The following is a 15,685-nucleotide window of genomic DNA, read 5'->3' as shown; positions in this document are numbered from 1 at the left end:
ACCAGGTTCCTTAATTGCATTAAGGGAAATTTGAGTCATTTATTTTAGCAAAATTGCCAAATAATTATGTGGTTCCAGCTTTTCACATGTGAATATTTGCTGGTTTTATTAGTTTAACAGTTAACTGCATACTTTGGGGTTGTGGGCTGCTGTTGGGGAAACAACCAATTTGAGTAAGTCAACTTGGGCTTTGGGAAAAAAAAAAAAACATTCTTACAGTTTTCTGATATTTTAAAGACCAACAAATTAATCTATTATTCACGAAAATAATCTACAGATTAATCTCTCACAAAAATAATCATCAGTTTCAGCCATACGTGATACTTTGGACATTAGCATGGTTTCAACTTTCCCCTTCACTTGTTTTAACATGACAGAATCAGAAGCACAAAACTGGCTTTATACATATATGGTTTTTCCAGTTAAGTTTCAAAGAACTTGAGATTAACTTGAGATGAACTTTGGGATGAACTGGAACGCTGACTGTGATTCAGACCTTATTACTCAACATCAGTGCCCGACCTCAGTTTGAGTGTCATATGCAACATTTGCAAAATCTGATGATATTTAATAAAGGCTCAATAGCATAACATGTGTCTGCATCTGAGAGGCATCCGCTGCTGAATAAATGTAAACACTCAGGTGTTGGTAGGAATGATCAACTAATGAGACATTATTACAGATCATGTGTTATGATCACTCCATAGTTGGGTCATTTTATTAGCCACTTTTATGTTTGTGCTGACATTGCTGTCAATGTCACACACTGGACATGCTACAGACATTAAAGTGGCAATACTTTTTTTGTTTGTCAGAAGCATTAAGACTTGGTCAGCCTTTTAATCCATCATAGTCCTTTATCTCAGTTTTTCTTGCAGAATTTGAAGGGGAGTAGGAATTACCGATATTACAGTGTTTAGCATGCTTTGCTAGAACATGTTGCAAGAAGTTTCCATTCTATCACAATCCATATTTGTCAGATCCACATTCATCAGCTGTCCTGGTTGTTTTCTCCCAGCAGTTCTGCAAGCATCTCCTGGTTGGAGAATTCCTGTAGCGCAGAGTTCATCTCGTCCAGCAGATCCTCTCCCAACAGGAAGCTCTTAATGTCGTGCACCGTCATGCCAATACGGTGGTCTGTTATACGGTCCTGGGCAAAGTTGTACGTTCGAATCTTCTCTGATCTGCCTTTGGTGCCAATCTGGAGGTGAAAGATGAGTGTGAAGAAGAAACATTTCCAGGAGGGCAAGGGTTGATTTAGGATTTAAAATATGTGAAACATTATTTAGTTTTCATATTTAACTGTATATTCTATCTTTATTTTGCATGCTTTTCAATATACAAAATTACTTGTACTTTCAAATATGTGGAGCTTTTTATAATTGATTCATTTACTTGTTTGGCTGGTAATAACATGTTATTTAATTAACGGTAAAATAATAAAATTAAATGTCCTAGATGTTTCACAAATAAACGTTTCATTCATTCATATTTTGAAAAGACACCATCACTTCCCTCACCTGTATTTTATATACTTTAATGTCTCCACCTGTAGATCACATTATACTGTATATATCTCACCTTGTCTCACCTGTATTTTATATTATACTTTACTGTCTCCACCTGTAGATCACATTATACTGTATATATCTCACTGTGCCTCACTTGTATTTTATATTATACTTTAATGTCTCCACCTGTAGATCACATTATACTGTATATATCTCACCTTGTCTCACCTGTATTTTATATTATACTTTACTGTCTCCACCTGTAGATCACATTATACTGTATATATCTCACTGTGCCTCACTTGTATTTTATATTATACTTTAATGTCTCCACCTGTAGATCACATTATACTATATATATCTCACTGTGTCTCACCTGTATTATACTTTAATGTCTCCACCTGTAGATCACATTATACTGTATATATCTCACTGTGTCTCACCTGTATTTTACGCTGGTTGTAGCGTTTGCTAGTCTCCTCCTCTAGCTTCATGCTGTACAGTTTTGCTCTCAGAGCCTTCATGGCTTTCTCCTTGTTCTTTATCTGTGACCGTTCCTGCTGGCACTCTGCAACCACGCCTAACGAACACACACAAGTATTAAAGTACTATTCTTATGTGGGTAAGTTGTACTCATTTCATACCCACTCTTCAGAGAAAGACAGACGAGACCCATGCAGACAGACGGCACTTAAACTAACTTTGATTGTTAAACATATGACATAGAACCTCATGTGAAGAAACAACAATATTATAACTCCTAATAACACCTCTGAAACTTTTTGTTTAGCTGAAAGTGAACTAACTTGGCTTCAGGCTAGGGCTGGGAAATATATCGATATCGATATATGAGGCTAGATACTGTCTTAAATTTTGGATATCATACTATCGTAATGTGACAGAAGTGTTGTCTTTTTCTGGTTTTAAAGGGTACATTACAGGAACGTAATGGCATTTTCAGAACTTACAAGAGTGTTCTAGCTGTTGTATTATTTGCCTTTACCCACCTAATCATTATATCCACATTATCAAAAATCTCATTGTGTTAATATTTTGTGAAAGCACCAATAGTCAACCCTACAATATCACCGCAATATTGATATTAAGGTATTTGGTCAAAAATACAGATTCAGGCCACATTCAGGCCACGACATGGCTTCGTTCTGTATCTATTTCCTATATTCCTTTGTTATAAAAACAAAAATGCAATTTAAAACCTTAACTTTCAGGAAATGATATGGGAAGAGAAGGAAGTAGCCTTTCCACTTAAGGAGAAATTTAAAACAAGAAATCCCAATTACAAATGGCTTGGCCATGGCTCTTTGTTGTGTTAAATTGCACCTTTCCACACTCTATCAAGTTCTTTTATTAACAGTACTGTGGTGCACAGTGTCGATAGATAACTTAAGTATCATAAATACAATCTGTCGAGCTTTATAAGCTAAACGTAAAGTAGAAATAAAGCCAACAAAGGCTAAACATGTTTTTCCACTTGGGGATGGGCTAAGGATCTGTTCTTGTCCCACTGTTTAATAAGCTAAACTGTAATGTATGTTCTATCTATTATAATGCAAGGTGTTTACAGTTTTTACCTGTAGGCAGATGGACTATTCTGACTGCACTGTCTGTGGTGTTGACATGTTGACCTCCAGCTCCACTCGCTCTCTTAGTTTCTATCCTCAGGTCCTTTGAGTTTATAGTGAAAGAGATCTGACAGGAAAACACAAACACTCGTAGTTTACGTACAGTTCATCTAAATTAACAGCAGATAAGCAGAACAAACCTAGTCCTATACATCCTACCTGCATGGTAAATCAGTGTAAAAATTAGGAATGGAGGCTAAAACAAGCACCATCATTTCAACAAAAGACATTTTTTTGCAGTTTGATTTCATGATATTCATAATAGACAGATTTATCAATAAATGCCAAAAATATAAAACTTGCATTTTTGTATTTTGATATCAAAAGGCATCAGGAGCAGGTTGAAATATAAACAACAACCAATGAAACCTCACAGAGTTGAGTGCTTTCGCACAAACTAATCTTCACTGCGTGATATGTGATACGTATATTCCATTAGTGCGCAATTCAGAAATATTTTCATCCAACATCTCATTTCAATAGGAAATGCCTCATATTAAGGAAACAAGATACTCTCCAAATGTGTTTTTTTTTTGTTTTGTTTTACTTAATCTGTAATGATTCCTGTAAGAAAACTGGGATTTGAAAACTGGGTTGTTTGTGCCATCCATCCATCATGTAAAGCTGTACCTCTGTGGGTTGGGGCAGTACAGCCACAGTCATGGTGCTAGTGTGCATTCTGCTCTGTTTTTCAGTCCTGGGAACCCGCTGAAGGGGCCGGTGGGGGGAAAAAAAAAAAAATTTGCAGGGGGGGGGGGGGGGGGGGGGGGCGTGGACGTGAGTCCACCTGGTCATAGGTTAGCAATAAGTACCTACTAAAATGTTACTGGTAACTGGTAGCAATGACATGTAGTTATTTCAAATGTCTATTTAAGCGTTTACATTTTCAACCTTTCCTTAAAAAAAAAGACATGTGACACTTCTACTGCTGTCTCTTTTTCACACAGGGCATACCTCGAGGGCCAATCCAAGTATCCCCCCCCCCCCCTTTGTGTTTATAGTCAGTTACTGCAAAAGCGGTTGTAATGTAAAAAATAAAAACAGTGCATTTTTTGTTCACATACATGTAGCTCATGTTTTATTTACTAAGGTTTTAAAATAGCAACTACTATGACGTCGATACAAATGAGGTGACAACTGAAATGTTTGGTATGCTCTGGGTAAACTGAGCCATTAATGTGGCTATAATTACAAGTGTCTGTGTCCGCTGACCTATTTCGCTGGTCATGTGCTCCAGGATGTCGAAGGACCAGCCGTGGTGCTGAGCGTAGCCCTGGTACATGTCAAACACCTTCAGAGGAGACAAGCTGGCATTTAAACACACCGAAAATTTAGTTTTTTTGTGTTGATTCATTATGAGCACTCTCTCTTCTTCACATCTTGAATCCCTCTTTATTTGTGCTAAGGTTGTTTGTGTTGTCCTGATGTAAAATCATATGGTGTTTCTGAAAGCAGAGGCATTCCCAAGACTTAAAAACATTAATTTCGGTTTGTTGCAGTTACCAATTTACATGGGTACCAAATGTGTCAAACTTATTATAAAATCTATTTATTTATTAATTGTTCTCTATCTAAATAAATATGCGTTAACTTTCTTTTTCAGGTATTGTTTTAAAAAGTCTACAATCTTAACAAAAACTGTTTAAAATGACAAATATTATAAGGAAGTACTCCCAGACCTCATCAGTAAACAGCATGGCCTCCTGACCCCCGACACCTGCTGTAACTTCCAGGACAAGGTCACTCAGATCTGCCTCCTCTTCAGGGATCAACAGATCCAGGATCTGATATGTGAAGTAGATGGATTTGACAAAAAAAAAAAATAAATACACGTGTGAATAACTGAATATCTGAAGTGCGGCAAGTACAGGGCCAAAAAACAGCAAATGGAAACACCTGGAGTTTACTCATTGGTTTAACATTAGCTCTGGTAAATTTACTATGACCATACTAATCCTTTTGCGTTCTGCTACTTTACGCTCCAGCAGCTTGTGGCAAAAATGAAATGTCACAATTCTACCTTTTGTCTAAGATGTTGAATATCTTGCAAACATCCTTCACTTTCCAGCTCAGCCAGTTCTCGCAGGGCTGGGTCTTCATCTTTGAGGAAAATCATAAAACATACAGTGAACTAGGGTTGTATGATATGATGATTATACAGAGACAATATCAATTTGTCAACCATCAGAAAGTTTGGCAAAATGTTTATACAGTGGTATCCATCCCTTTATTTTCTCTGATGGTACTGGACTGCTCTATGAGAAAATTTGATTCTTTACATTGATGTGAAGTACCTTGATTTGTCAGGTATTTAAATCACTGGATAAGCCTGAAACAGTTATTACCATCTGGGTTGATCCATGAACAGTTTCAATTGCAATATATTTTCCTGAAAAATTTACTGTGCCACTATTTATCACTATGTATCAATACAGAGTGATGGAAATTGTATCCACAATTGCCTCCCCTTACATTAACATTAATGTTTGAATCCTGTCTACTTTTATTAAAACTATGTATTGTCCTTGTGTGGCAGCAGAAGAGTAGTCTCACCTTTCAGGAGTGTGTCGGTCTCAGCCATCTCTTTTTGTTTGGTGTCCAGCTCTCTGATGCTCTGGATAAGAGGAGCCAGCAGGGACACTTTGGTCCTCTTAACCCTCAGTTCGTCCTCACTGTACTGCTCCTCTGTCACACTGCTGTTGACTGCTCTCAAATATTCACTGTACTCTGTCTCCATCTTCTTGAGGTATTCCTGCAGAGACCTCTTGGCAAAAAGCTCATCCACAGAGAGTAACTTGGCCACCATCAAAGGTGTACCAGTGTGAAGACTTCTTGTAGTTCTGCCCCAGTAGTTATTGGCGTGTTTATGAAATCTGACAGTTTGCCTGATGACATTTGGTGATTTTTGAAAACAAGGTATCCACAGACTAAAGACACAGTTCTTTCCTTTCGGAATGAGGTTTACGGCTCTTCTGTAAGCCATTGTGTAAGCAGATTTGTTTGGAAAATTTACTGTGTAGCAGAACAAACATATCCCGATATGACTTGGCTTTGGCACACGTTCCTCTAGTCCGGAAGAAACATTCGGCCAAAATCCATTCAAAAATGGTATGATTGTATATGTTTTTATTACTAACAAAATGTATACCTCTGTAATTGCTATATTAAGATATATTATGTATCCGACACAGGCATTCTTTAATTCGGCAATTCGCCATGTAGGTATTACGACAAGCAGTGCTTTATTTTGATGACATTTTAAAAAGAAATTAGCAGGTTTAGCTACATCACTAAACACAATCAGTTTTGTGCGGTATTTCTGTTGAAGACGACTACCACAACCTAACCGGATTTTTTTTAAATGTGGAATCACAAAATCCTAATAGATAAATCCAGCCCACTAATTCAAATGAGAGCATTTGAGAAAATAAACAACTCACTGAGTGTTTCTAGCTAACTAGACAATGTGTGATCTTGAAATCAAAAAACAAACAGCCAAATGCCTCCGTTAGATATATCCTGTTGTCGAAAACATCGCTGCAGCTATAACTAAACCGGTCTCAGTCATACATTGTCTAAAGACAGCCTAGCAACCAATTATTAATGCTTGTTATACACATTTTGTTCCTTTACCACCTTGTTGAAGGGCGCAGACATTTTGAATGTGACACGCATGCGCAGTAGAAAGACGTCTTCTTCTGTTTGTAGAATTCCGGTCATACATCTTTTTACCGTCCCTCTGGCAGGCAATGAATCCATGAACGAATCAGGAACGAATCCCACTATGGCTACGCCAAGACCCGCCCTACGAAGCAGCTCGATTGGTTGGGGTTAGGCATTTCACCTCGAGTGGTTAAGGTTAGGGTTAGGGGATTGGTCAGGGGATAGGACCTCTACATGTAAGCATGGACGCCTGGCCAATAGTAGTGTGTGAATGTTATTGAAGGGCGTGTCTTGGCGTGGCCATAGCGGGCCATAGTGGGATTCGTAATATCGCCTCCGGCAGTGGTGTAGACATTGACATATATAGGGGTGTAGACGCTGCTAAACATAAGCGTATAACTGCCCTCCAGAGGTCAAGGTTTGAACTACCTTCTTCCAGTCCTGTGTCATGCAGGAACTGAAGAACTGCTTTGGAGATCAGTTGATGTTTCTCTTTGTGTCCAAACAAAGATGCAACAGAAAAAGCCTGAACTCCAAGTCCTGCCAGCCTAACAAAGAATACTTTTCTTTCTGCCCTATACTTTCTTCTTCATTATAGGAAAACATGACTACTGTCTCTAGGCTAAAGACATATTTGCAGGCCCGGCTAAGGATTATTCCCACCCATAATTATTTCACTTACCAACAACATAGAAAGCCCACTAGTGAAAGCAAAGGCAGACGTCTAGGGATATTAAAATGATTTTTTTTTAAAGGTTTGTTGGGTGTCTCTAGTTTTTGGTCATTTCAATAAAAACATTATTATAGACTAATTTAAAAGTATGCACAGTGTAAGAACAATGTCAACACATAATACAATTCTTAGGGGATAATGCAGGCCTAGCATTTCAGTTGATATTTTGGTTTACTGGTGCATATACTCACACCTAAAATTTGCAGGCATTGTAGCAGGCAGTGAGGGCTTTCGGGGCAGTTGCCCGATTTGCCTGTTGCTCTTCTGCAGTTTTAATTGGAATGACTGTGTGGACACAATAAGATTGATGCTGGGATCATTATTTAATTAGCATTATGCACATTGGTATGCAAAGATGTTAAACGTCGGTGCTCAGAAGGTGCTCCCTCCCCACATCTACATACACAACATTCACACTTTCTCTGTCTCTGCCTGTCTCACTGCTGGCCTCAAATAGTTTTCTTATTTCCCTATTTCACTGTTTTGTATTAATGCAAAAAAACAACAACAAAAAGACCTAATAAAGTTTGGTTATGTTTTGGGTCATAATTCTGCTATTGTGTATGTTGTCTTTGCCTGTCATGCACAACAAATACCATAAAGTGAAATGTTTCCAAACTACCATATCCTGCAACTTCCCCCCTGTCTGGTTTCAGTGAAAGAGCCACTTCACACATTCCAGGCGGGGGTGGGAACTGAACTGTCATGTGAAGACCAGTCTTTTAGCTCTTTTTCTCAAACAGTGGGATTCTATCATGACAGAAGTTAGAAGTGGACAGCTAAAGACCTTAAACTCGTTATCTATAAAGCCAAGGCGAGCTGCAGATTCAAATGATATTGTTATTGATAATTGTTGATAATGTTTAGCCTAAAGAAAATAAAACGAATAGGGAATGTGCACTATTTAAAACTAAAACTGTATCAGAAATATACACTTACTATCTAAAGGTTATTGTACATTTAACAATCATGTTGATTTACCATGAACGCCTTTAGTAATATTAAGCTATAGAAATACAAATGTTTGAATGTTCACCGTTCACTACCTATTCAATAGCTCTGCTTATATTGTTGAGAGCCTAACTCTTAATTCGGTTGATTTTTACTAGTTTCAGATACATCCATTGACATAGGATACATCAGTACTGTAGATATGACAAAGATGTAGGGAAATACCCATAAACCAGTGGGGCCACGTTGACTGCGCGCTGACATCACAAACTTGTTGAAATCTCAGCTCCCATTGGTCGATGGTTTAAAAGGACAAAACCCCACTTCGCTGTGATTGGTTTGCGCCTTTTGCGCACGGATTTCAAATAGCTGCAGCAACTGGCGGATTTTCAGTTGTGGAGTATTTTATTTGGGTAGAGCGGGTGTCAGTCGAAAGTTAGCTCAGCGGCTAAAAGGAGGGAAGCAAGAGTCTGCTTTGGATAACGACATTACCAAACGTCAGGTAAGAAGCTTAACCTAATATCTTCCATCCTTTCAACTGCTAATATTAATATACATGTATCATGATGTTCTCAATGTTAGCTAGCTTCTTATTTACAAGCTACCGTTACGTCCCTACATCCCACATTGCTAGCGTAAATGCAGTTCAGTAACGTTACTTTAGGCTTTTTAATATTTAAATATTCACCTGTTAATGTGCAACAGATCATAACCCCTGAGGAATTTCATGAAATAAGCCACTTACTTATTGTGCATTTAAATGCGGAGTATGTTCACGTCACTGCTACGTTTCCGCCAAATCTAGCTATATCGCGCCAAAATCAATTATTTGAAAAAATAGCTGTTAGAAGAGTTTCCAACTACATTCAAAGTTGTTATGTTAACAGTTGAATAGCGTTATAATTATATATCATTTTCCTTAATGTCAGGGAAACTTACTAGTTTACTACGATTAGCGATAGCCCGCTAAGATGGCTTGCATGAGAGAAGCCATGTTGCTTGACAGTCACATTCAGTATTTACCTAACATAATCTACTTATTTGTCTCCTTCATCCAGAAATATACATACTGCACAGTGTATATGTTCCACTGTAAGAAAGCCATCATGAAATTCCCTCGCTACGAGGCTACCATGGCAAACAAAATGGAGAAAAGCTCTGCTGCTGCAGAGTCCAGGGGGCTTAACCTTAAATCTTCCCCAGTGAAAGAGCCAATCCCCATCAAACCTCAGTGTCCACCTGCAGGAGTGACTACAGCCTTGTTCTCTCTCAACAACAACACTAGAGCAGTCCACAACAAGGAAAACAGCACCAGCAGGGAGCATGACCGGATTCTGGATGAAGGGTTTGAGGACAGCGGCTATCTGTCTCTGCAGAATAGTCACATCGATGATCATCATGGGGATACGGAGGATGAACACAGCCAGGGAAAACCTACAGTAACCCAATTGCCTTCTGCTGCTGCTACACACCAAGAAAAGGCAATATCGCCAAATAATTCTCCCTCCAAATGTAAAGGGAGGACAGACTCTAACCCTCTAGTGACAGCTTCCACTCCTGTGGATCGTCAGAGGACAGCAGCATACTCCCTGTCATCCACCCCATCAGACCATCACAACGACCCCAACCTGCCTATACTGAAGTTCCAGCGGGCGGTGTGTGAAGAGCTTGCCAAGAGCTATAAGAAGAATAAAAGGTAGGATTATGTTCTTAACAAAGGCTTTACTCCATCCTTGATTCACACAATCAGGTACCAGTTTTGGTCAGTCTGTATTTAGAGGTGGGATAGAATAATAGTTTTTATTTTTTTTGTTTTCCATCATGTCCTATATTCATTGAAAACATATTAAAGTGCTCATATTATGCTAATTTTCAGATTCATAATTGTATTTAGAGGTTGTATCAGAATAGGTTTACATGGTTTAATTTTCAAAAAACACAAATGTTGGGCTCTCGTTTTGCTGGGTAACTCTGTCAGGGCAGTGTAGCCCAGCCACAACCACATTCAAGTTTGATTCCTTGTTTCAGTTGTACCAAATGCATTTAGACTTGCATGACTATACAATGTCCTGTAAATAAGTGAAATCACAATTGCTTTCCTGTGTGTCACCAGGTATGACTGGAGCATCGTCACAAAGGTAGCAGAGGATCATCTTTTGGACCGGGTGATCGGAGGCCAGATGGGCCGGGAGTACGTTGACATATTTTCATGTCTTTTGTCCAGGAACATGAGAAACATCCTGATCAACATCCTGGCCCTGCTGGGAGACATGGACCTCATTAGGTAAATTATAAATGCTTCACTATGTGGAGAGGGTTTTTACTCGCAAGGGATGACCAATGTGCAATTTGAATTCAGTTTAAGGGTGTGTAAGGTGGCGGGTTTTTTCAGTCTGCTTAAAACCAAATGCAACTGTTGTAAACAAATAAACTAATTGGTGTCCTTAATGATTAAATGTTTATGGAAGTAAACGTTTAGAGAGAAATGTAATTAAGATACTTGTCAGGAATTCTATTTTCTCTTCATATTTACTTTATTTTGTGCATGTTAATCATGAGTTCCCGTTTTCTCGCCTCACAGCTGTAAGAAAGTGAGCAAGACATGGAGGAGGATCATCGGTGAGGATACAGCAGCTCTGAGCAGGTGTCAAAGAGCCGAGCAGGCACTCAGGGTGAGGAAACGCACACAAATCTCTAAAGTCACTCTAAAGAAACATAAGCTAAGTTGGTTGCACAAGTCACAGCATATTATGTACACGATTTGCAGGTATGTTTGGTTAAAAAGCTTTAAAGTGCTAAATGTGTCTGAAACTTACTCCATGTGTCCTTTCATTTTCTAATATGTAACTCCTTTTTCTATATTTTTAGGAGTCAAAGAGCTCTTTTAGTGAAAGGAGTTGTAGTCTGACAAGGGATGTAGCTGTGTCCAGGGTGGTGCTGTCCTGCATGCAGACCCTGTCCTCAAGTACTCCTTCATCTTCTTCATCCTCCTCTTCCTCATCCACCCCCGGCTGCAGGGTTAACAGACCGAATACCCACTCTCAGAAGCACCGACAGGCCAACAACCAATGTACACGGTTCAATGAATACGTGCAGGTGAGCATTTGTGTATAAATTATTTATTTTTGTTATCGATTATTTCCCTAATTAACTTTATTGGTCTTTAATGCATCAGAAAATGCTGAATGCCCATCACAATTGCCTAAAGCCCAAGGTGATGTCAACAACTGTCTTGTTCACCCACAAACTCAGATATTCAGCTAAGTGTAATGGAAGACCAGAAAAAGCAACAAATTCTCTCATTTGAGAACCATCAAATGTTTAGTGTTTTTAGTTGAACAATGACTAACAAGTAAATGATAGTTGTTAACTGCCCTACTATAAAGGTCACTAGAAGAAGCCCCGAATTCACACCATGAAAAAGAAACAATGAACATCTCATTTTTTTAACCTAGCTGTAACAAACCTGCACGTTTTGTCCTTCTGTCCAGGCCGCCAGCAGTCTAAAGCAGCACGAGTCCCTGCGTCCCTGCAAGCGCTGCGGCTCACCAGCAACACATTTGCCCGAGGTTCAGAGGGCCACGTGCACGCGTTCCAGCTGTCTCTTTGACTTCTGCACCCACTGCCAGGAGGCCTTCCACGACTCGACCCCCTGCAGAGTGGTGCAGCCCCGACCCTACTTCACCACCCCTAAAACCACCCCAATCATACCAGGCAGCGCCCGCAGCAAGAGAAACGTCCGGCGCCTGTGAGTTTTTACTCACTGTCGGTTTTTAACTGGGTGGGTCATGTTTTACTTGACTAATAGCTGCTGGCTCGGACAGTGAGGAACGTTATAACTCTCGCTCGGCCTGGAAAGTCTTCTGTATTTGCACTGTGACAATTCAACTTACTGAAGCACTTGTGGCGGTGCTGCTGGGACAATCAACCAGAAAGTGTCATCTGGCTAAAACTGTTGTCGTCTATGAGCGACCATACATCTGATGCCAAAAAAAATAAGAAATGCAGACTGATATGCTTTAAGTTGTAAATTTTTTTATTATGTTTTAAAATGAAATGGATGTAAATATATTGTATTGTCAATTTTAAGTTTTGTATGTTTTTTAAATAAATGTTGGTCCCCTTGTGGACCGTTACATGTTCATATTTCCTGAGAAATAGACATTTCATAAAACTTATCTTGTGTTTTTGTGGTTCTTCGACGTGAACTTCATCCCAGAGCTGACTGCAGGTTCAATTTTAGTTTGACTGGTAAAATGAGAGAGCAAAAAATCTGTCACTTCAGTTAGTACATGAAGATATGAGTTTTATTTTACCATAAGTGATGTATTAAGACTACAGTTTAGAAATTAAACTCAAGATGTTATGCCAGTTTCATTCATCTGAGTACAAACAACTGCCTGAGACCTAGTGATATTTTAAAATGCATAGAGGAAGTAACCATGCATGATATTATGATAGAGTTTGGACACACCTTCTCATTCAATGGGTTTCTTTATTTTCATGACTATTTACATTGTGAATTCTCACTGAAGGCAACAACACTAAGAATGAACACCTATGGAATTATGTACTTAAAGTGTGAAACAACTGAAAACATGTCTTATATTTTAGATTCCTCAAAGTAGCCACCCTTTGTTTTTGTTTGAAAACTCTGCAAAACCTTGGTGTTCTCTCAATGAGGTAGTCACCTGAAATGGTTTTCACTTCACAGGTGTAATTAGTGGAATTTTTTTCCCTTATTAATAAAAAAGCAAAGGGTGGCTACTTTGAAGAATCTAAAATATAAGACATGTTTTAAGTTATTTCACACTTTTTTTAAGTTCATAATTCCATGTGTGTTCATTCATAGTTTTGATCCCTTCAGTGAGAATCTACAATGTAAATAGTCATGAAAATAAAAAGGAAACTCATTGAATGAGGTGTGTCCAAACTTTTGGCCTGTACTGTATATAAATTCTTTTTCCTCTTTTAGGTATGTTGTCTGCAGTTTAAGAATTATAACATGCAGATTAAAGCGTGTACTATCTGGATTATCTATCACATTTAAAGTCAATATGAAATGAAAGATTTTGCAGCCTAAAGCACTCTGACATCAAGAAGTCACTTATTCATCCTTTTAATGAAGCAGTTCATTCTTTTGTATATTTCATGGTTTAGATCTTATTGAACCATTTAAACTTAAAGGAAAACAGTTATTTTCCACTTCAACTATCTGTATGCATTTGCAATTTTTCTCCTTTGACTGGATGCACTTCTGCCAGTTGTTTGAATACCGAACCGGCATTCACTTAACTTTGTTTGGTTTTGTTTTTTCACACTGTTATATAATGTGGTTTGCAGAACACTTAACACAAGTGCAGACACTTCAAGCAAAATGTGTTTCTACTGTGTGAGGAGATAGAGGTAAAAAAAACTTTTCTATAATCAGTATGAAGTCACTAACTAACCTAAATCACCTAGCCTGGCTCCGGCCTCCTATGTACTTCTCAATTATCATTTTCCTTCAGTACTCTGTACAAATGAAATGTACGAGAGTCTGGTAGGACCAGGCTATTAGTCACCTGGTAATTGCTAAAATATAGAAGCAAAGGGATTATGAAAGCAGCTGTGATGTCATTGTGTGTACGAACAAGAACTGTCCAACATACTGGACAGCGGGAGGTTCCATCAGACTGCAGGGCAGCAGCTCAGGGCTCAGCAGGGATGACTGCACGTTTGAACGTATGATTTGATTCACTGTGTTGAAAACTGTTTTACTGTCTTGGATGAGGGGTTATCTGTGACAGCATTTGCTTTTTAGATACAAGTCTGTGATTTTTGATTATTGTATGAAGAGAACACAACAAGTTTTGGACCTTACATTTGTTTTAAAAAATGGAAACAGTTTGTCCTCTGTGTGTCACCCCCATTTTTAAAACTGTTCTGAAATGAATGAAGGCAAACTGTAAGACAAGGTCATGTCTTGATTTTCTTCAGCAGAGGGCAGCATTGTTTCCTCATCTCTTGAATTAACTGTACCGTATCTCCTCCACCTTTTCTTTCTAGTCAATAAACGAGCTACATGTATGGTTTTCACTGCTGCATATTACAATACAACAGTCTATACTACAGCCACAGACCGCAACAACTAATATCATTAAAGAGGTCAGACCATAGAGACAATAGAAACAATTTCCCTTTCAATAATTAGTCAAATATATACATAAAAGGATGAATTGACAAATCTAATAATACATTGGATTCAACAGAAACTTGAAACAAGGAAACATTTCCATTCTCTATTGTGTATACACAAGCAGTGCTGCAGAAAAAAAAGCTGTTCTTAGCTGCACTCTGACAGATTCATACCGAGTGATTCAATTGTTGCTTCCCATACAAATGCAGATATTTAAATATCACTAGCAGTTATTGGTATATACTGCTGGAAACACTAAAGAAATGTGATATAATAGTAAATAAGCCAAGGCCATATTGTCCCTGCTGATTTTCCATCGTACTTTCATCCTTATCGAACAGGTATTAAAATGCATTCTATGTGGTATTAAAAAGGTCTTTAAAAGTCTTAGGGGGCACCTGGGTAGCTCATCTGGTAGAGCCCATATATAGAGGTTTACTCCTCGACGCTGTGGCCACAGGTTCGACTCTGACCTGCTGCCCTTTGCTGCATGTCGTTCCCCCTCTCTCTCCCCTTTCGTGTCTTCAGCTGTCCTGTACAAATAAAGGTCTAAAATGCCCAAACAATAATCTTTTTTTATTAAATTTAAACTTTGCAGAAACCCTGCTCGGCCTCTGCAGCATCAATTTTGGTCATTCTTTTTGTCACGTGAATCCCCCCAACTTTACAGAGACTAAATAGCTGGAACACTGTTGTTGTAGCAGAGGAACTTTTCTTCCACTAAATCATGGCACTAAAGTCCGTAAATGACAGTAAATTCAGCATGATGTTGGTCCCTGATAAAGGTTTTTCACATTATATTTGATTTATCACTCTCTTATTATAGGCTACTAGTTGTCATGCACTCACAGTGTGCTTTTATTCTACTTTATAATGAATTATAATGGCTCGTTATGAGCAGCACCAACTTGATGAATTGATTTTTCATACCAAAGCTAATACAATTGTGTCTCTGCATTAGTCAATTTATTATAGGTTTGCTTTTATTTTCAGAAAAAGACCTTTC

The 15,685-nt window shown here is 38.5% G+C and overlaps 2 protein-coding genes across 2 annotated transcripts; one reads left to right on the top strand and one right to left on the bottom strand.

Annotated features, from left to right (window-relative positions):
- Positions 1-676: 676 nt before the first annotated feature.
- Positions 677-6,876, bottom strand: mtrf1l (mitochondrial translational release factor 1-like). The gene is made up of 8 exons (XM_039784931.1): positions 5,708-6,876; positions 5,175-5,254; positions 4,834-4,938; positions 4,363-4,445; positions 3,785-3,941; positions 3,104-3,221; positions 1,955-2,091; positions 677-1,201 (listed from the first exon to the last, which is right to left on the bottom strand). The coding sequence occupies exons 1-8, from the start codon at positions 6,135-6,137 to the stop codon at positions 992-994; spliced, it is 1,320 nt and encodes a 439-aa protein (XP_039640865.1). The 5' UTR covers positions 6,138-6,876; the 3' UTR covers positions 677-991.
- Positions 6,877-8,855: 1,979 nt separating this feature from the next.
- On the top strand, positions 8,856-12,645 carry fbxo5 (F-box protein 5). The gene is made up of 6 exons (XM_039783026.1): positions 8,856-9,003; positions 9,560-10,197; positions 10,615-10,785; positions 11,083-11,173; positions 11,370-11,597; positions 11,993-12,645. Exons 2-6 carry the CDS (start codon positions 9,584-9,586, stop codon positions 12,251-12,253), a joined length of 1,365 nt encoding a protein of 454 aa, XP_039638960.1. The 5' UTR covers positions 8,856-9,003; positions 9,560-9,583; the 3' UTR covers positions 12,254-12,645.
- The last annotated feature ends 3,040 nt before the right edge of the window (positions 12,646-15,685 follow it).

The sequence above is a fragment of the Perca fluviatilis genome, chromosome 19, assembly GCF_010015445.1.
Source record: "Perca fluviatilis chromosome 19, GENO_Pfluv_1.0, whole genome shotgun sequence".
Classification (NCBI taxonomy): domain Eukaryota; kingdom Metazoa; phylum Chordata; class Actinopteri; order Perciformes; family Percidae; genus Perca; species Perca fluviatilis.
The sequence above is the reverse complement of the archived record's forward strand: the minus strand, read 5'-3'. Positions and strand labels throughout refer to the sequence as shown.